The sequence below is a fragment of the Haemorhous mexicanus genome, chromosome 5, assembly GCF_027477595.1.
Source record: "Haemorhous mexicanus isolate bHaeMex1 chromosome 5, bHaeMex1.pri, whole genome shotgun sequence".
Classification (NCBI taxonomy): Eukaryota; Metazoa; Chordata; class Aves; order Passeriformes; family Fringillidae; genus Haemorhous; species Haemorhous mexicanus.
In genome coordinates this window covers 11,194,091-11,214,191 of record NC_082345.1, presented here as the reverse complement: position 1 = coordinate 11,214,191, position 20,101 = coordinate 11,194,091, and the positions used below count along the sequence as shown (strand labels likewise).

Sequence of the window (20,101 nt, the reverse complement as noted above, 5' to 3'; positions counted from 1 at the left end):
GCACTAGAAATAAATCTCCAGCCTACTTCCCAGGAAGGGTAGAAAATATCTGTTTATTGAATTATAAGAAAGGAAAGGTCCTTGAGAAATTTACCATTTGTTTACACAAATCATAGTTCTTACTCTGTTTGGTTGCATTTTTTTTATAATGGAAACGGTATGGAGAAGCAATGAACATCAAATGCAGCTCACAGGAAGTGACAGATTCCAGGGGTTTGTTTTTCTCTCCTACCCAATCCAACATCAAACATTCGCTCTCATTTTACTTGCTAAAAAGAAGGAAAGAAAAAAAATACATTGAATTAACAAAATGCACATAAACCCCAACAAGAATGGATATGGAAAATAAGGTGTTTGGATATGTCCAAAAGGTCTCACTTCTGACACGTAATCCTGTGTTTGAAGGGATGGGTTTTTTGAATTCTGGTTTGGAAGCCCTCCTAAACTAGTTTGATCAAACATGTGCCGTGCTCTAAAGAATATGGATTATTAAGAATAGGGCTGCTAAAGAATATGGATTATTCTTGGCCTATTGTCACCATCATATTTGTGTAATATAATAATATATTAATATAATATCATATTATATCATATCATATTATCTATTTATTTATTATATTACATTATACTACATTATGCTACATTTTATATAATATTATATATATTACATTACATTATACTATATTACATTATATTACATTACACTACATTATATTACATTATATTTTTATAATATTATATTACATTATACAATATTATATCTATGATATGATATGATATATAATATATAATATTATATTTATTATATATTACACTACATGATATTATGTTATTATATTATATTGTGTTATATTGTATTAAATTATATATTATAAATATAATAAAATATAATACAGTACAATACAATATAATAATAAATTAGCCTTCTAAGAACATGGAGTCAGATTCATTCCTTCCTGCCACGGGGAGCCCCAGAAAATACCACAGCCTATGGTCTTGTGGTCTGTACAGGTCAGACTACAGAGTGACACAGAGTGGTGTGGCCATGCTGCTGCATGCCATGAAAATCTCCATGCTGATATAGATGAATTTATTGGAATCACAGGACTGCTCACCACCTCCTCTCATTAAACTGGTGTGACTTGCACAGTGGAGACTGCTAAATTTAAACTTTCCCCCTTATTCTTTGGGCTTAGTGTTTTGACTAATTTCTTCATAGAAAACACAGACGACAAGGGTTTAGCTGATGGACTGATGAAGGGACCTTGAATTTGATTGAGAAATCACTCTGGTAGTTTAGGTGCTCTGTGCATCTGCTGTCCTCTCTCCATGCAGCACAGGCAGACCAGAGCATATGCCTGGGAAGATTCGCCTTCAAGTCAGGATTGGAGAGAGATGTAAGGAGGGGCTTGCACAAGCTGAAGCTCTCATACTTACATGAGGTGGCTGGGGCTGGCAGCCTGGCTTGTTCTTTCACAAGAAGCAAGCTTTGGGCAACTGGGATAACAGTCCTTGAAGCTGCTGCAGCAGCACATTCCTGTGAGTGCCTGTCAGGCTTGAGAAACCTCAGGAGAGCTGGATTTGGATTCTGGCTGCATCATAACCTACAAGTCCCTAACAGCATTTAGAGCCATGGGAGCTCCTGGAGTGGTGGTACCCACCTGCAGGGCCCTGCCCTTGGTCTCGATGGGCAGTGTGACTGCAGAGATGGCACAGATGATGCACACAGAGGAGAAAAGACACAGGGCTCCCAAGAAAGAAGCGTTAATAAGAACCTGCAGGTCAAAGAACATCATACAGGAGCTTGTTGGTGTGGGGGGGCTGGCACTCAATTAGCAATTAAGAGTGGACAAAGGGTCACAAGTGCCTGAGAGACTGCACAATAGAAAAAACAGTATCTTGTGAAGCTTAAGAGCTTTCAGAAAATATCAAATACTAGTAAGCTGAACTCTGTGATGGGAGTTACTCAAAGCTGCATCTGGCAAGGACCACCCAAGCACTCTGTATATGGGGTTGGGAGGGAATTGATTACATCCTCCCTTATTTTTGGATGAATTTCAGGGACATCTCTGTATTTGATGGTAGAGTTCAGCACAATGTTTACCAACATTATCAAGCATGCTCTTACTTGTGATATAAATGGAGCCACCATTGCTCCCACACGGCACAATGCCCCACTTGTCCCCATCCCCAGCGCTCGCATTGTGGTGGGATAAACCTAAAACAGGCCAGAAATAAACTGGATTAGTGCAACAGCAATCTGCAATATCTGTACTTTTCTTTTTCTTTTAAAACTTTTTTTATCAGAGAGACCCATTGTCTCTCTGGGCAGCTAATGAGATAAGATATGGAAAGAAATAAAAGCTCCCTTGGGCCTCATTTGAGCCATTACAAATCTCTCATTTTTTGCCCCAAGTAAAGTTTTAGGGCAAGTCAAAGTTGGATGTGATTCCCCTTTGTTTAGCATTTGTTTAGTACCACTACCAGCTCTTTATTTCCTGCCTCTGTGATCAAAATCACAGAGGTTAGGTTGGATGCTAAAAGAAAAATTTTGTTTATACTGCTGGGCCCCCCTGTATCTGGGAAGCAGGAAGAATAGATATTGTCTGCAGCATTCAAGTCTGCCTATTCATTTTTAACAACAGCACCTTTGTTTAGAAAGAAGAAAAAAAACCAGATCAGAGTAAGAAATATTCAGGCTTAGAAGAATGTGCTTTGAGTCGTTTTTCTTTCACACCTCCCAAACACCTGTGCCAGTGAAACACTTGAATGTGAGTTTTACTGAACTTTTAGTCCTCTTAATAGCAACAGATTTTAGCAAGTATATTCATATAAGCCTTTGTTTAAATACTTTACTGGGCCAAGCAAATTGAGTAAGTTATTCAAGAAGAGTCCAGGCACTTGGCTCAAAAGATTTTGATCATTGATTAAATTGTGAGTAGAACTGATTTATGATGTGGGTGTTACAGCAATGGTCTTTACATCAATAACAACTTATTCAAAACTACTAAAACTGTGGTATTAAAGCCAGGTGCACGTTTAAATATTACAGTGCACTATTAAAAGTGCAAGAGAGCGACTTCTGTTTGCTTTGGATCATTTTAGTCTATTAACAAGGAAATCCATTTAACGTCATACAATTGTTTTTAAAAAAAAACAAAAGCAAAAAACCCCAACAATTTATACTTAACTCACAGAACTCATGGCTCCAAAGTTGTATGAAGGAAAAGCTCTTTAAAGGATCAAAACCTTTTGCAGACAGAGCATAGTAATTTCCATTAAGTGAAAAGAATCATACACATAACCGCATATACTACCTCATACAGCCCCTTAAGTGCTGAAAAATGTTCCTTTTAGTGGTAGTCTGTTTTCTCACTGTGGGGGTTAAATAGGGGAAAGATTGAGGGTTTTGGAAGACAGTGCTACCCAACATCCTCAAAAATAACATTTTATAGGAGCTGACAGCTGGCTTAGTAGGGCACTCCTCTTCCTTCTACTCCTGTCATCTCTAAGCTGATTTTCTGATTCCTTCTTTCATTTTGCATATGAAAACGCTGCAGCCAAGGTGCCAGAGAGACAGTTCTAGGAGGGTGACCCTTAAGGTCAGTCCATAAGCTAGCAGGCAGCATTCCTGGGTATACACAAATGGTATTTGAAGCCTCCAAGCAGCTCAACATACCTCAAGGAGAACCCACCTCTGCTGTGTAAATGTAGATGGTGTTGAAGTTGGCTGAAACCAAGGCACGCAGCATGAAGAGAAAGCCAACCGTGCCTGCACTGGAGAGAAAGTCATGTGGAGCAGAGTCAATGTCACCAAGCAGCATCAGCAGAGATGCCAGAAAGAGAGAAGCAGGGGAAAAGGGAATGAAAAATATAACTTCTTTCCAGTGCATGTTGTTTGCACATTTTTTATTTTTCTGGACTGTGTCAGAAAGCAGCTTATTGGATGCTTAGGGGAAGCTACATGGGCTCAGTAGTACAAGTGAGCCCCTCTGCACACCACTGCACCACAGAATCTGCTGCCACACCTTTCTCACCTTTCTCTCCTTCTCACCTCAGGAAAAGGAGAGCCGGTCAGAGGCTTTTCTTAGACCTACAAGAATTACTGGCCTGACAGACTGGTGACCTGAGAATACCAGAGTTCCTGCCCTCAGCATTGCATACCCTCAAACAAGACCCATAGTCTGAGCCAGAGTACCTTGAGGTGCAGATATTAAGGAGAAGAAAGAATAGAGCTGTACATCCCATGGTGATACACAGGCTTAGACGTCTTCCGAGGAGATTGATGCTGAGAATGTTCACAGGATTCACTGGAAATAAAAAGGAAAACCATAAAACATTTGATGATCTAACTGCAAGGATTGACTGCCTTGACAGACCTTGCACAGTGTGACTCAAAGATACCTGTCTGCATGCCCAGTGCCTACCAAACATCCTGTAAAATGCACACACCCTATCATTCTCTTCCTGTGCCCAAAGTTTGTAATTTTCCCCTATGTCCCTTCCACTCAGATGGTGAAGCCTGTGCTTCTCTGAAATTGGCTGTGCTGAAACAGGACACCAATGTCTGTCCTAAGCCATGCAAGGAAGGCATGGCCGGGTGAGCAGCCCAGGCCTGGGTGGTTTTGCTCCCTCTGCCCACCACCCAGCCAAACACCAGGGCCTGAGGAGTGTCCCACTGAGTGCCCTGCTGAGCCAGGAGCCACAGGCTCGTGGTCTGTATCCCAGAAGCTGCCAGCAGTGCCCAGTTCGTGTCAGCCCCTGTCACCAAGTGCAGGCACAGCTCAAACCTTTGCAGCGAGCACTGGGAGGGGGGAATGGCGGGGCAGGGATGGGGAAGGGTTACATGCGATCTCCCCGGCTGTGCTGATGATCATGCTCTGGTAGGCAGCAGGCCCAAACAAGTGGCAGTGGCAGGGGCTGTGGCTCTCCTCAGAGTCATCCCTGGAGTCCTGCAGTTCTGGGGCTGCAGAGCCACACACAAGGTCCCGCTCCAGCAACTCAGCACTGGCCAAGATGACGCCATAATAAGCAAAAGCTATGCCAAGCCTGTGGGGAGAAATGCTGCAGTGAGGTGAAGCTATGATGGGGAAGGTGAGGAAACTAAAATGCAGCAGGTTTGGGGTGCCCTGGAATCTCTGCTGCTGCTTCTTGCACCAGCTGTGCATGATGGAACCCCTTACTCTGAACAGAGAAGTGGCTCAGGCATCCACCAGGCCACTGGTCACCTGTCCCATGGCACTCCCCTCCTTCCTATGCCCAGGCACTGCTCTTTCTCAGTAAACCTCACCCCAGCTCATAGCTCAGCTTTGTATTGAGTTTGCATGGCCAGGTTTTGGTAGTGGATCAGGACTACAGGGGTAGCTTCTATAGGAAGATTCTGGAAGCTTCCTCCATGCCTGACAGAGCCGATGCCAGATGGCTCCAGCTGCTGATCAAGGCTGAGTCCATCAGTAATACTGGTAGTGCCTCGGGCATAACATTTGTTAGAACTGGAAAAAACTGTGCAAGAGCAACAGCAGTCAGAGAAAGAAGTGAGAATATGTGTGAGAAACATCTCTGCAAACACCCAAGTCAGTAAAGAATGAAAGGCAGAAGGTGCTCCAGGTGCCAGAACAGAGATTCCCCTGATTCCCATGGTGCAGACCATGGTGAGGCAGCTGTGCCCTGCAACCCATGGAAGTCCACAGTGGAGCAGAGATCCACCTGCAGCCTTTGGAGGTTCTCAAGCCAAAACAGGTGGATGCCTGAAGGAGGCTGTGACCCCATGGGAAGCCCATGCTGGAGCAGGTTCCTGACAGGACCTGTGGGTCCATGGAGAGAACAGCCCATGCTGGAGCAGGTTTGCTGGCAGGACTTGTGACCCCCTGGGGGACCCAGGTGAGGGCAGTCTTGCTTTGTCATTATCAAGTAATTCAAAATGCGCCTGATCATAAGCAGGCTGAAAAGTAATTTTTGCTTTTTTTTTTTATTCCCCCCAGCAGTTTCAGAAATGAGCACCAGAATTTGGGCCACCTGGGAAGGCAGGGAATGCTGGGGGGGATGGAAATGCAGACCTGAGAACATACCAGGAACTCCTGGGACAACTAGGAGACAAAGAAAGATAAAAACCAAAAAATATATTTCATAACATTCATAGAAGTCAAGGGGAAAAAAAACCATAAAAAATTCAAGGCCTGACTTCACAACATTTTGGGTCAATGGGTTCCCGCAGACCTATTATTTATACATTTCCATTCCAGACAGCAAAGCCAATGAAACATGTATTACCCCTGCATACAGCTACTGGGAACACTGCATACGAAACCAGTCTCCTCAGTCTTAATTTCCCCCAGGGAGCAGCACTGGTAATGGTGAATGTGTTTCTGTTAGAGCCCTGTCTCGGCAGTTCTTTGGCCATCCTTGGGGAGAATAACTTTTCCCCAAGCAGGGAAGGAGAGCTGCAGGCACACAGCTGGTGCCACTGCAGTCAGGTGTAGGCTTTGCCCTGTGGCTCTCTCCTGGCTCCCAGGAGCTGCTCTGTCCTGAGGAAGGACTCATAGCACCATCCTGGAAGTCCAGTCCTTTCCTGCCAAAGTTAACAGCAACCAGTCAGGGTGTCTCAGGTGTGGTTTGAAAGAGGACAAACCTACAGTGATCCATGTCCCTTCAGCTGCCAGGGGTCGGCAGCCACCATCAGAGGCAGAGTGGTGTCCTGTTAAAGGCAGAGTCAATGGGAGAATTCTGCTCCCTACACACTGTCAACCAAGAGAATGAGTTGATAAGCAAGAGACAAAAATATTTACCATATGATCCATATCTGCAAAGTGGTTCTGAGGTATTTGGGGTGGATGAGGTCCTTGAATCTTCCCCTTCTTTCCTGAAAATCATACAATAGAAATAGAAGTTTCTATAAAGGCATCTGTGAGAGCAGTTGGCACGCCAGGCCCTCCTGTGCTCCCCCTGTCCCCAGGCTGCTTGTGGCACAGAGTCACAGATGGTGCAACACAGCACCCATCAAACCTCCAGAGAGCAAAGCTCTACTTCCCAAAACATACCCACAGGAAGCTGCACTGCAAAGGATGGAGGAGGGGAGAAGAGAACATCCTGAGCTCTCCTGGCCCCAAAGGACCCCCAGATCTGAGCAGTCTGGTGCCACTGTGACCATGATGACACCAGAGGAGCCCTGGTTGCTGTTGGGGGACCAGCATTGCTGGGGCTTCTGTCATCTCCCACTACCCTGTGTGCTGCTCTGCCTGTGAAGCAAGCTTTTGGACACATACATCTTTCTGGGAAGCCTGAAGTGCCAGTGAGCAGAGACTGGCAGGCACTGGGGAGCCTGCCTGGCCTGCTGTCCTACAGGGTCCCACCACCTAGGGGAGACAAGTTCACAGGGATGGTGTGGGTCGACTTTATTTTTATTTTCCTCATCACTGGTTAAGCCTGAGAGAGGGCAAAACTAACACAAGCCCTTCCCACATCCAATGTGGGTCCATTACGTAAATTCAATTAAATTACAGGGAAGCTTTAATCCCAACTAATTCCAATACAATAGCAGCATCTTACATGAATTGCTAAGGACAATACTTGGTGCCTGTGGGATTGAATATGCAGGAAAAAAAGATTCAGGAAATGGATTTAAAAGAGCTGAATAATTTTGAGGCCCTGAACAATGGATTTGTCTTCTCTTCCTGTCTTGGGGGTCAAAGAAGCCACCTAAGTCCTTCCACCCACCAGTCAGCAGGGCCCAGACTGGATGAGAGGGGGAGAAGTCTGGGGGGAGCCTGCCCCCCCTGCAGCACCCACACGTTTTTGGGCATTTCCAGCAGCAATCCACTCCTGAGCTGCTCATCTGCTTACAGGTACAGGTGGTGGTATCAGTGAAAAGGTCTCTCCTCCTTTGACCCTCTTCTGCTGGTCTGTGGCTCCACACTCAGGATCTGTGGTCCTGGGACACAGTGGACAAGCCAGGCCAGGGGCTTGGAGAAGCCTCTGGGAGCGCTGGGTTGACCTGATGGCAGGGATCTTTGCAGCCTGCCCAGTCACAGCCTTGAGACCCCAGGGGACAGTTCCCAGATCTCATGGCAGAGGGAACACCCCTGCAGGATGGGCGAGCAATAAGGAATGGCATGCTTTGACAGTAGGGAAAGGAAGCAAATATTTTCTTAGCCCAATATTTTTCTGAGCAAACACAAACTGAGAAAGAAAAAAAGAGCAGAAAATTCCATTCCATTTGGAGGGCCAAGGTTACTGTTTCTCCAAAAGAAAACTGATATCTTCATCACTACTTCCAGCAGTTGTTCGGAAAAGAATCAGGCAAGGAGGACGAGAGAGGCAGAGCAAGATGTGGCTGGCAGTTCCGCTCCCGCCCTGAAGCCCACATTCTGGCAGCCCTGCCTGGGATGGATGGGCTGGGCAGCCTGGACTCACCTTGGCAGGCTCCCTCAGCTGCCCCTCTGGCACGGCTGCCCTGTTGATCCTGGCTATCCTCTGCATCGTGGCCAGCGCAGCCCCCGTGTTCCCCGTGGACACGTTGTACCGTGCCGACTCTGGGATGAACTGCAAGCAGAGCAGGAAGCCCTTCTGCACCTCTCCTGTCCTACTCACAGCTTCACATCATGCCCAGGAACCTGCTCAGGTTGGTACAGGGCACTCCATGAGCTGGAGCAGCCTTCTGTCTGTCCTTCTCCCCAGCCATGCCCTGGGGCACTCTGTGTGCCCCATGCTGGGGGGCTCATCCTGCCCAACAAACCCATTTGGTGGTCTAGCTCCCAGGGGTCTGCCACTAGATCTGGGTCAAGGGCTTGGGAAAGGTGAAAGCCAAAGATACAGGCTTAACAAAAACAATCCTGAATTAATTGACATTCTAAAATGAGATGAGGCACATATTACTTGCTGAAGCAAAAGTCTCAGAAGGCACAACAAGGCCATTTTAATAAAAAGGAAGAAGTGGTTGAAATGTAACTCATCACTAGCATTTGGTGCTCTTTCCAAAATAAAATACTTTTAAAATTAAATGGCTCTATTAAATGATAAACAATTACATCTATTTCACTCAAATATGAATTAAAGGCCCCTTTCTTAAAGGTAAGTGTACAAACTCTGTCTTTTCCCCTGGATGACAAACTTCAGCTATCCAAATTTTCTGGCAAAAATAACCACGGAAAGTAAACATCCAGGTTATATGGGTGTACACTCACAGCAACCTTACATTTGCCTGCCCAGGTAGTACCCCAGATGGAACTGTGCATTCACCCAGCTGCAGGAAGAGCTTTTACATCTCTACAGCCTCCAGCAGCCACAGCTCAGCACTGCAGTCAGTGCCCATGAGCACTTTAGGTAGGGATTTTCCACACCACCCTCCACAAACCAGATTCTCCAAGGGTGGTTTTTCTGAAGCAGAAGGAAGCCTGGGGAATCCTGTGGCTTTCCTGTGGTTTACCCTGGCACTCTGTGAACACTTCACTGAGGCTACTTTCGTCAGCCCTAGAAAACGTTAAGACTGAAGGAGTGTGCTGTGCCCAGCATTAGACTGAAGGTATTATTTGTCATTTTCTTCATACACTATCTAGCCTGCCTTCCTCTTGGTGCCTGGCCCATCACCACAATCCCTGGGTAGTGCTGGCAGCCTGGACACTGGAACCTGGGCTGCTGGAGGGCTACAGCAGACCAGAAAAGCCAGGCCATCACCATCCCGGTGGCATCTCCCAGAAGCTGGTCTGCTGCTCGCCAGGACTTCAGGACCTTACCAAGCTGCTGTGTGAGAGGACTGAAGAGGAGAAAGGAGAACACAAGAAGAGCCCTAGGATGGAGGGGCTGCAGGGCAGTGGTGCCTGGGGAGACATCAGGGCAGTGGCAGTACAGTAGGGAGTGGAGAGTGGAGATCTTCCTACCTTGAACACCAGGATCAGAAGGATGCCAGGGATGGAGGCAATTCTGATCAACCACCGCCAGCCGATGGTTGGGTTCACCACTGATGCCAGGCCTATGATCAGCAAGGATCCTGCCAACCAAAACACCTTTCCAAGGGAAAGCCAGGGGTTAGAACATGAACACATGGCAATGATTCTTTTATTTTCTTCCCTTCTGGTCTGGTTCTGTGGATAGATGGGGAACTGTGCTAGGGAATACTGAGGTTCTACTGAGCCATCTCGTGCCTGAGAAGCTGGGCTTGGGTGGGAGGAAAAAGGGAAAGACAAAAGTTTGGGGAAGGACAGTGAAGGTAGTCTTAAAAACCAATAATTTTCTGTGGATACAATTGTACTTAAAGCCACTGCTTTTGTCCTTTCAGTCACTTCTTTGCTAATGCTCATGTTCATGAATTTTCCTGTTGTGTAGGTCTCTGCAGGGAAACAGGAGATTTACAGGCTCAGGATTCAGGAGATTCGCAAGCACAGAAGGCAAAACCAGGTCAAATTTCCACTGCTGAAAGTTGGTGGCTCTCCAGTAAACTCAATGCCCAGCTATACCAACAGTGAATCTAGCCTCTGATCTGCAAGTACATTCCTTTCTGAAGTTCACTTGTTGCCATTAGGAGACACATCCCTTTCCAAGGGACCACCCAAGGGAGATCAGCCACAAATCACAAAAGCTGCAGCAAGTTCATGAATATCCTGTGGACAGAAATAACAAATTTCTGGGGAGAAATACAAGATTGTTCTTCCATAAATCTTTGTGTTTCTGATGACACTTTGGTAATGATGCCCTGGGATCAAGGCGGCTGCAGTGAAAGGTAAATTATCCCTGACACGAAGAGTTTGGTTCAGTAGTGGGATGAATTTGTGCACTCAGAGGTGTCACCACTGATCATCTGCACATGCAACAACTGCCCACTGCAGAAGTTTGCAGTAAGCAATGACCCAGCAAGTGGGCACAACCCTCCCAGCATGTGCCGGGCCAAATTTAGGACTATCTGTGCTAACCCACCTGTGCAAAGCCCCTGGCAGAACCTGAGCAGGGGAGAAGAGCAGATTAGGACCTCACCGGGGGAGTCACTACATAAACCACTTGTTTTCTCTGCGGGTCCAAAGAGGAAGGGGGGGAAACACCTCATCTTGGAGTGGGCTGGGAATGCCACCAGCTCTGGTGCCTGCCAGTCCATCAGGGCTGGCCCCATTAGACCAGGTAGTCCCATTGTCAATAGGACAACCAAGAGTCTGGGTGTCAACCATCACTCAAATTCCCTATAAAATGTTTGGAGCATCAAATCATTTGAGAAGATACTGCCTCTCTCCTGTGTATGTCTTTAATAACACAGATGCCACACTCTGAGGTGCAGGAGGCAGTGGACATTCACTCAGACAAGTGGGATTAGTCTGGGAGAGGTGATGTGCTGGAGACACGGCTTCCAAACTGGAGTGGGACAAATCTCCTGGGACTTGAAGGCAGAAGAAACAGTGATGTGCTCACTTTTACCTGAGATAAGGGCAACATGTATCCCCGATATTTGGTGGGCAAAAATTCCGTTTTTATGATAAGTCTAGCAAAAGAGGAAAAAAAAAAGCAGAAATATGGTTGTAATGAGAATTTCCATACAAATCAAGTAACAGTTCAGCTCAACTCATTGAATGAATACCATCGCTCTTCCACCTTGAGCACCCAGAGACAAGGAATCCCTGTCCAATATGCATCCCATTCCAGCACCAAATTACGTGCAAGGGAAACACAAGGCATGAATCATTTCCAGCCCATGGCTGTTGGATATAAGCAGGTAAACACTGCAGTCTATACATCAGGAAACCTATGGGAAGATCCTGTGGGGTGACTGAGGTGTCAGCACAGGCATAGATATGTTCATAGAAATGAACATTTAAGTAAAGGGGTTTTTTCCATGAAATAAGGAAAACCCTGTTCCACTTTTTAAATGGTTGGCATGCCCTTGGGGCATGGGGCTCGTGGCACAGGCATCTCTCAAGCTCCCCAGTGTGAATTGTGTTTCCTTAGCTGGACAAGGAGGGAGAGGTGGGAAGAGACCATCATTGGCTCCTTCTGTCTCAGCCAGTGAAGTTTTATAAAATGTTCAATTTCCTTCCACCCTCATGAGCAGCGTCCATGGCCAGGGAATGGGGGCCCTTCTGTGAGGGAGGCTGTGTCAGCAGCTCAGCAGATGTATGACTCAGATGCAGGTGCCTTCTCCCAAGAGCACATCTCTCTCCTATGTCCTTTCCTTCAGCAAAGGGCTTTTGGGTCAATGTGATCAGTTTGGGGCTTTCCTCTGTGGGCAGCAACCATGCTTTGAGAAACCATGGATGGTGCTGAAATGTTTCATTTTTTTCCATAAGAGAGTCAACAAAAAAACACCTATTTTTCCAGGCCTCTAGTGAAGTGGTTGTTAATATTGTGGATTTTTCTTCCCCACATCCTCCTTTCTGCCCCAACAAGTCAAAAACTTAATTTCAGTGGGAACATTTCGTATAATTCAAAAATAATTTTCTACTTAAGCAGAATAGTTGTGACTTTTTTTTTAAGGAGGAAGCAGCCTTTACTCATCTATTACCTGTTTAATTGTTTTTATATGTTCTTAATAATCACTCTGTCACCAGTTTAATGTAAACCAGCTGCCCCCTCTATTCCAGTCCTCAGGAGTCCTTGGGAACTGCAAATTAGGTCAATTGACTGGGATTTAATGAAATTTCAGAATGGTTTTTTGTTTGACGGCGATGTGGGAATTTGGTCCCCTTTCCCCTTGCAGCCCCTCCATCACCTTCTCTGGGAAGGCGGCTCGCACAGCCTTACCCTTGCGCGTGGCCTGACACGCCACTTCCCACCATGGCCCGCAGGAACACAAACCAGATGTAGGATGGGGCAAACGAGGTCAGCAGGGAGAAATAGGCTGCCCAGAGAAAGGAGAGCAGCAGGATCTGCAAAAGGGCAGGAATTAGGGTCATTAAGGCACATGCTTAGCCAGGCGCATGGCTCCTGCAGAGCGCAGGAAAAGGATGTGCAGCCCCCAGCAGTCACTCACCTTCCAGCGGCCATACCGGTCAGCCAGGAGCCCAAGCACTATGCTGAACACCATGTAGCCAAAAAACACCATCTGAGGGGAATTGGAACACAGCTGTGGAGGGTCCATTCCTAGCTACATGGGGCAGCTCTGCTCTTTGAGCTGTGGGTGAGCTGTGTGTTCTCAGGGCAGCAGGATGAACTGTGGCGCCCAGAACCACAAGGGAGAGGCTTTCAGGCAATAATTTCCTTTGTGTAGGCACTCACTGCTGCAACCTTCAAAGCTGGGGGTGGGTGGCAGGGTTTTCAAAATAACAATGTGGAAGTGGGGATTGTCTTTGGCATTACTTGCTCTGGGCAAGGACATCTGCTCTCATCAGCTTCATTTCTGATGTCTGCAGTTGTGGCACTGTTCTGTAAAGAGGCCCTAGGAATTTGTTTGGTTTGCTGGGAAATGTGCTTTCCAAAACCCATGGTGGTACCCATGACTGTGGCCACTTGGTGGATGACCTGTCTGGGGGGAACATGAGTCACTCACTGTTGTCACTAAAGCCACCTGCCAGTCTTGGAGCTGCCACTCGCATCGGATGAGAGGGGACACAACAGCTATCAGCATGATCTCCATGGCTTCAACCACCTTTGGGAACAAGTTGTGTGTGTTAGCAAGAAGGGTAACCACAAGAAGCCCACACGGAAAAGTCTCTCAGTCCTACAAGGCCTGCAGCCGTGGCAGTTCCACCATGTCAGAAGCCATGGTACCTCCACAGTGGTCTGAGCTCTGTGCCTGCCCTAGGAGATCTTGGTGATAGGAAGAAGAAGAGAGCAAGGTACACCTAGAAAGGAGGTACAGGTACACTGTGTGTCTGGGAAGTTCGGAAAGAGTCATTCTTGGCAGAGAAGACTCTTACCCTGCTGAGTTATTAGAAGATCTTTAACTATCTCTGGAAACCAAGCTGCTTGGTTGGGTACCTAGCTGTGGATTCAGTCATCTAACATGAACTCTTAAAACTGTTTCTGGTTAAAAACATCATTGCTCCATTGGCTGTGTGCCCCAGTGCTGGCTTCAGTTAGGAATGAGGTGACTGTTTACATGCAGCTTCAGACTTTTTCACCTCAGCTGCAGCAATCTTCATGGATAGACCCTCATTACGTCTTTAGCCCAGCCTGGCCTCCAGCTTTTGCCCAAGTTCCCAAAAGAGATAGACAGTTAACCCAAGACCCTGAAAGTTATGACATTTTTTCAGGTAGCCAGGGTTGAGAAGATACCTTCTAAGCCAGATTGTACAGGATTTGGGTGCCATGGGGATGACATGAAAAATGCAACTGTGAAGCTGAACGTAACCTTCAGGCCCTAACTGAAGACGTGTCCTGACAGTGCTCCAAAACAGGGGCCAAACCATGATGCCAACCCACTCAGCTTTGCCCTGAAATGGGTCTGATATCAATGGGACCAAAATCTACTTTCACCAAGGATGAAAATAGCAGAAATCCTGCTTAAGAAGGTATGTATGGAAAAAAATAGGCTGGCAGCAGTATGTGCTTATGGTTGTTACTGCACGGCAATGAGCAAAATGAGAAGAAAGCTTTTTTCAGGTCACCACAGATGGCTGCAGATACATACCCCAGTGCTGCCCATAATGAGGAAAAGCATGATATGGAACCTCCCAAACCCAATGGTTTCCACAGCTTCTTCCACTGTAAATGTCTTTTGTCCTAAACACGAAAAGAAAATTAAGACACAAAACCAATCAGCAGTAAAATTTTACCTCCTCTTCATAAAAAAATTCTCATGCTTCTGTGGGACTGCACCAGGAAAAAGCCTGGAAACATCTACCAGCTTTATGTCCACTGACCAGCCCCTGGATGTTCTGGTGGCAGGGGTCAACAGGTGATTGCTGGAACAGCAGCCAGTGCAAATGGAGGAAGGATAGCCTTGTACTATTTAAAATGCTTTTGAAACAGGGTAACATTTCAAAAATTATTCCAAGTAAATGAATCCTCAAATTACCAATATAATGAAATGTTTACACAAAGCAGAGGCCTGAGAAAAGCCAAGCCATCCAGCTCCTCCCACTGCCACAGGCAGCAGCTACCAGCCTGGTAGTGTGGTGGGAGGGGAATGCAGGGTGCTGATGTTGTGGCTCCATGTACAGAGGTTTTAAGTGGCTGCAGTGGCACAACTGAGGACCCTCCCTCTACCCCAGCTAAACAAGGACCCAAATTTCTAGTCCTGTCAATAGAAACCCACCTTTTGGTGGTTCTTTGCTCTCTGTGTGGATTTCCTCCAAGCCAATAGCATTTCCTGACTCTTTTGGTGCAGTGGCCATCTCAGCTCCTGCTGCGATCTGCTGTCACTGCAGGCAAGGCTAGGATTTACCTGTGAAATCTCACAACAGTCACCTGAGCAAGAAAACAGCAAGGCAGTTTCTCACACTGAAGTAGAAACTTTCAGATACAGTCAAATATGAGTTTCATGCAGCTATTGGAAGATGTCCCTTCCCATTAGGGTTTTGGGGAAAAACACATAGAAACATCACAGGCTAAGTTAGTTGAATGGAGAGACATCAGTCATCACATCACACTGGCTGTTTTTATGGAAAGTCCAGGGATTGCCTTAGGGAAGACTGGAGACCTGCTATGACAAGAGAGTATATGACAACTTCCCCAGCCCAGAGGTCAGTGAAATGCAGTGCCAGTCTAAAAGATGCTGCATCTCCAGGAGCCAAGACATGATACACCAGTTGGGGTTGCCCCTTTTGGAGGCTCCCCAGTGGAGCTGGGTTTGAGGGGCCAGGAGAGGTGTTGCACTGTGCAATTGCTCAGTGTGGTGGGAGCCCCCACTGAGGCAGAGCCAGGTGACCCAGCCAGCTCCCTAACCCCAGGACCCTGAGGGTGGCAGGGGTAGCACTTAGCTCCTCACCCAAGCAGCACACAGCTTCCTGCTGCAAACCAACTCCTCTGCCTCATCCCTTGGCACACTAATCCCCATCCTATCAGGCCATCCATAAACACAGCCAAGCATTCTGGATTGCAACTGGAAGCTGGATTCCTCTGCCAGTGTTTCTGGCTTTCAGCACTAGATCTTTTGGCCTCATCACTGTTGCTTTTCCTCATCAGAAAAACTAATTTTAATCCCAGGGCAGGGATTAAGCACACTGATTGCTTAAACCCACAACCTTTCCTGCTGAGTGCATGCTCAGGCACTGCAGAGGGGGGCTCAGCACATCTGCACTTTGCTGACCCCCTCTCCTTTGATGACCTCCCTTCAGGAGTGCTGGGCTTGGCCCAGGCTGTGTTCATAGCCAGCCAGCAGAGACAGGGGAGTCTGCAGAAGGGTGAGAGCTTGTGGGAATTAATGGCTGAGAGCATCTAATGAAAGATACAAAATTCCATTTGAAATAGAGAGCAGCGTGAACACAAAAAGCGTGGAATTACAGTACTCCAGGATGTACTGAGGTACTGTTAGAAGGAGATCATTAAGGACTAATGGCAGATTAGTCAGCTGGGTCACATACACTGACCTTGCTGTCACAGGTCATTACAGTCCAGCACCAAAGAATATGCAAAGGATATTGGTTACACCTGTCTCTCAGCAGTGCCCTCAGAGACAGCAATAGCTGCCAGCAGCTCACAGAGCCACCAGCTGATTATGATGGCCAACAGCTAGGGACTATTTCCAAGTGGAACTGGCTCAACAGAAATCAAACAAGGTGCTTAGACGAGCCCACAGGAAGAGGTAAAGATTTACTGTGTGTCTGAATTGCCAAGGGCTCTGCAATAACAAAATCTGGGCACCTGTTCTTCTCCTTTTCTGTTCCTTTGTAAGTAGGGACCTGCAAACACATTCTGCCCTAAGCTGCCCCCATCACACTCTGTCAGGTTAAACAGACACTCTCCTCCAAAACGTCTGTGGCTGACACAGCCCACAGTGGTGGCAGGACAAACATCAAGGCCTGGGCCTTTGCCCACCCATCCTGATGCTGGGATGCCCTGCTACTGTTTGCTGAGAGGTCTTGGAGCATTTCACTGGTGCCTGCTCTGGGCTACAGGCATTCCTTCTGGGAAGTGCCACAACTCTTCCACAAAATGGGAGGGAACGCCAATCCCTGGTGCTGCTGTGCAGAACTCGCAGTGAGGGTCAGGTGCTCAAGCAGAAGGCTGCAGTGCCACCTCCAGCACCCACAGTAGCCAGACACCCTCAGAGGCAGCAGATGGTGGATAGCACCTAATGTGTGAACCACACTAGTCTCTACCACAAATAAAACCACAAACAGCAGCTGGTAAGCAGGTGGGATACACTCTCCAGCACCTCAACACCAGAAATCCGTGCAGGCACAGTAAACCTCCTAACATTTCCTACCAAACCTGAGTTTTGCTCATGCCAAACCTTTGCAGCCCTGTTTGCCTTGATGGAGCAGCTAGTGTCTATCCTCAGGGAGTCACAAATTTCCCCTCTATTTGTAAATCCAACTAAACACCAGTTATATGAGCCAAAAGCAGAGCAGTGACAAAGCTGTTGCTGGCAGGGAAAATAAAAATCCTCCAGCTGAAGGGAACAACCAAAAGTACAGTGAAACTGCTGCTGGGACCCATTGGAATGATGCTGTGAGGCACAAAGGCCGTACAACATGCGGTGCTGCCTGTGACACCACCTGGGAACTCTGTCAATAAGGTCAGAGACCTTCTCTGGCTGAGAATTTTCCCTGCAGGTGAGAGTGGGACTATCTATCTGATTATACAAATGATCAGATGCCCCCAACATTAAACAAGCTTTTACGAAATATTTTTTATTTAGTGAAGTTTTCTTACCTCTGTGGTGTCTCAGGCTCAGAGGAGAAGACCTTTCTCTTTTCTGGCTGTTTCTCCTCTGCTATTTACATTTTGCAGTGCTGGCAGTGCTGTTTGTTTGGGATCCAGCTCCCAGGAGTCAGGTTTCCTCCTTGCTGGGCACAGGCAGGTCCCTCTCCGCCCACCTTCACCACCCAGGGGTAGGTCCTGCAGGCAGGGTGCCTGAGTGCTGACCTGTGCTTGTCTCACTGCCTCTGCAGGTCCTTCACAGACACTGCCTGCCACAGGTGGTGGTGCTTACTCATCCCTTCTTGTGAGGATGACTCCATGGAACGAGGGTGCTGGGACACATGGTTATTGAAACACCAGCAAGAGCTTAGCTCATAGGTTTCAGAGGTAGGTCGTGCAGCAGTCAGTGACTGTGTAAGGCACCTTTGCCATCCCCTGCCTGGGCACTGCAGCCACCAGCTCTTCTTAGGCCAGATAAAGCCAACTCAGGCACCAGCACCATGAGAAAAATAAGGTCTGCTTCATCCTTCTAAATTTCTTGATGAGGTGGCAAAATGGAGGAAGCATTCATGGCTTTAAACTGCCACAGGGATCCCAGCCTTGTTGTGCAGCAAATCTCAGTGCCATGATAGCTGTGGGCTCTTGACTAGGAATGTATGTGCTGACCTTTACTACTCAGTGTTGGTATTGGTCTCACAAAGGTTTCCAAAATCCTTCTGTTTTGAATACATACACTGAGCTGGCAGCAATGGTGCAATAGTTTTATCAAAGTAATTCCCAAGCTGAATCTCATCCTTCCAAGCATCTGGAAGATATTTGCTACCAGCCAACATATGCTATCTCACAGCTTTATTTTATATCTTCTTCTTAATAATATCTAAAATTCAGCTGTTATTGGCATCTGCTGAATGAGCTGCACCATCCAAGCTGCCAGATCCATACCATTATGTTTTCATTGCAAAAATTCCAACAGCGGTCCAGTGACGTTCAAAACCACAAAGATGAGCTTTCAGGCCCAGGGGTTTGGGATTGCACAAAGGGATACTATGTCTATTACATTTTTCTAACCACCTCATGGTATTCTACTTATTTGCCATGGAAAGGCAAAGGCTGGTCAGAGTGAAGAACAAATGGGAATGTCTACATGCATGAAAGGTCCAGGAAAAACAAAAGAGTGGGGCAGAGAAAAGAAAGTTTTCCATGCTGGCCAAGGACACGATGGAGAGCCATCATATAGGTAAAGACTGAGGAAAGTGCTGTTTTCTGGAGGAGCCAGAGGAATCCCAAGAAACTGTTGACTCCTGGAGTTTCTGAAACCTCAGTCCAAAAGCTAGTTCATTATCACCAGTTCAGAAGACCTAAAAGACTGGACAAGAACCTGATACCCATTTTTTTTCATCTTCCACATCACAAAGTTGTCCTGGTGGGAAGGCATAGACACACACAGAGCAATGGCTCTTACAAGAAGAAATAAAAAACTCAGGAAAGAATGGCTGTGAGTGACTAAAACCAGTTTGCTTGACTTCCTTTCTTAGCCTTTTCTTTCTACACAGTCATTCACTGAGCTTTGTTTAATGTTTGTTCCCTACAAAATGACTGAATTCATGCCACCAGTTCTCAGAAACAAACTACTCCCTAGCAATGGGATGAGCTTTGGGTCCAGAAGCACCCATTCCCCATAGGCACAGATCCAGAGGCTGCTGCAGAGGGGAATGCTGACGTCCTGGCTTGGGTCAAGTAATCAAAAGTCACAGCTCTTCCAGCACTGGGTACAGTACAGTTTTAGACACTGGGCTGTTGTACCAAGAAGGTCTATTAGTATATAACAATGGTCTCTGCTGGACCTGACCACACCTGATGGCCACATTCACAGACCAGCTAAACAACATGTTCCACTCAGCTTAGCAGCCTTGCAGGGAACAGGCAGTCACTGGTCTACTCCAAAATCCTCCTTATCTTCTGCAGGAAAACCTTTTAAAAGCAAAGCAGTCTCTGGAACATTTCTAGGTTTTTAAAGAATTCTTAAAAAGAACCCAGATGAAACCCAGGGCTCTCTTCAAAGTGTATCAATGCAACCTTGCCTTTCAGCAATCTGAATGCTTCTGGAATATTAGTGGGCTTGGTCCTCTTATGGAGTGGGGAAGCATCATTCCCGTATCACAAATGCTCAAGTGAGACGGGCTGTGCTGTTTTATTTGGTTGCACACAGAAAGAGAGAGAACTGAATACAGAATTAAGCCCAATGTTTGAGTTTCTGTTCGGTACAGTAAACAACAGACCACCTTGTCACCTGAGGTATTCACAGGATAACTTGTTTTTCTTGCTTAAAAGGTAAGCCTTAGACAAAGAGAAAAACACCAAGAAGCTCTGAAAGGAGTGGATA

General features: G+C 46.7%; 1 protein-coding gene across 1 annotated transcript; it reads right to left on the bottom strand.

Moving 5' to 3' along the window:
* Window positions 1–257: 257 nt before the first annotated feature.
* On the bottom strand, window positions 258–15,248 carry SVOPL (SVOP like). Its single transcript, XM_059847803.1, has 15 exons — window positions 15,170–15,248; window positions 14,543–14,634; window positions 13,460–13,558; window positions 12,944–13,015; window positions 12,715–12,839; window positions 11,395–11,458; window positions 9,873–9,998; window positions 8,410–8,538; window positions 6,786–6,859; window positions 4,847–5,049; window positions 4,199–4,310; window positions 3,696–3,777; window positions 2,129–2,218; window positions 1,662–1,775; window positions 258–269 (listed from the first exon to the last, which is right to left on the bottom strand). The coding sequence occupies exons 1-15, from the start codon at window positions 15,246–15,248 to the stop codon at window positions 258–260; spliced, it is 1,473 nt and encodes a 490-aa protein (XP_059703786.1).
* Window positions 15,249–20,101: the final 4,853 nt, after the last annotated feature.

Coding starts and splice junctions, on each gene's coding strand:
- SVOPL (XM_059847803.1), bottom strand. CDS start 15,248: ATGGCCACTGCACCAAAAGAGTCAGGAAATGCTATTGGCTTGGAGGAA. Junction 11,459..12,714: donor GTGTCAGGCCACGCGCAAGG/GTAAGGCTGTGC, acceptor CTCTTTTGCTAG/ACTTATCATAAAAACGGAAT. Junction 3,778..4,198: donor CTTAATATCTGCACCTCAAG/GTACTCTGGCTC, acceptor CTTTCTCTCCAG/TGCAGGCACGGTTGGCTTTC.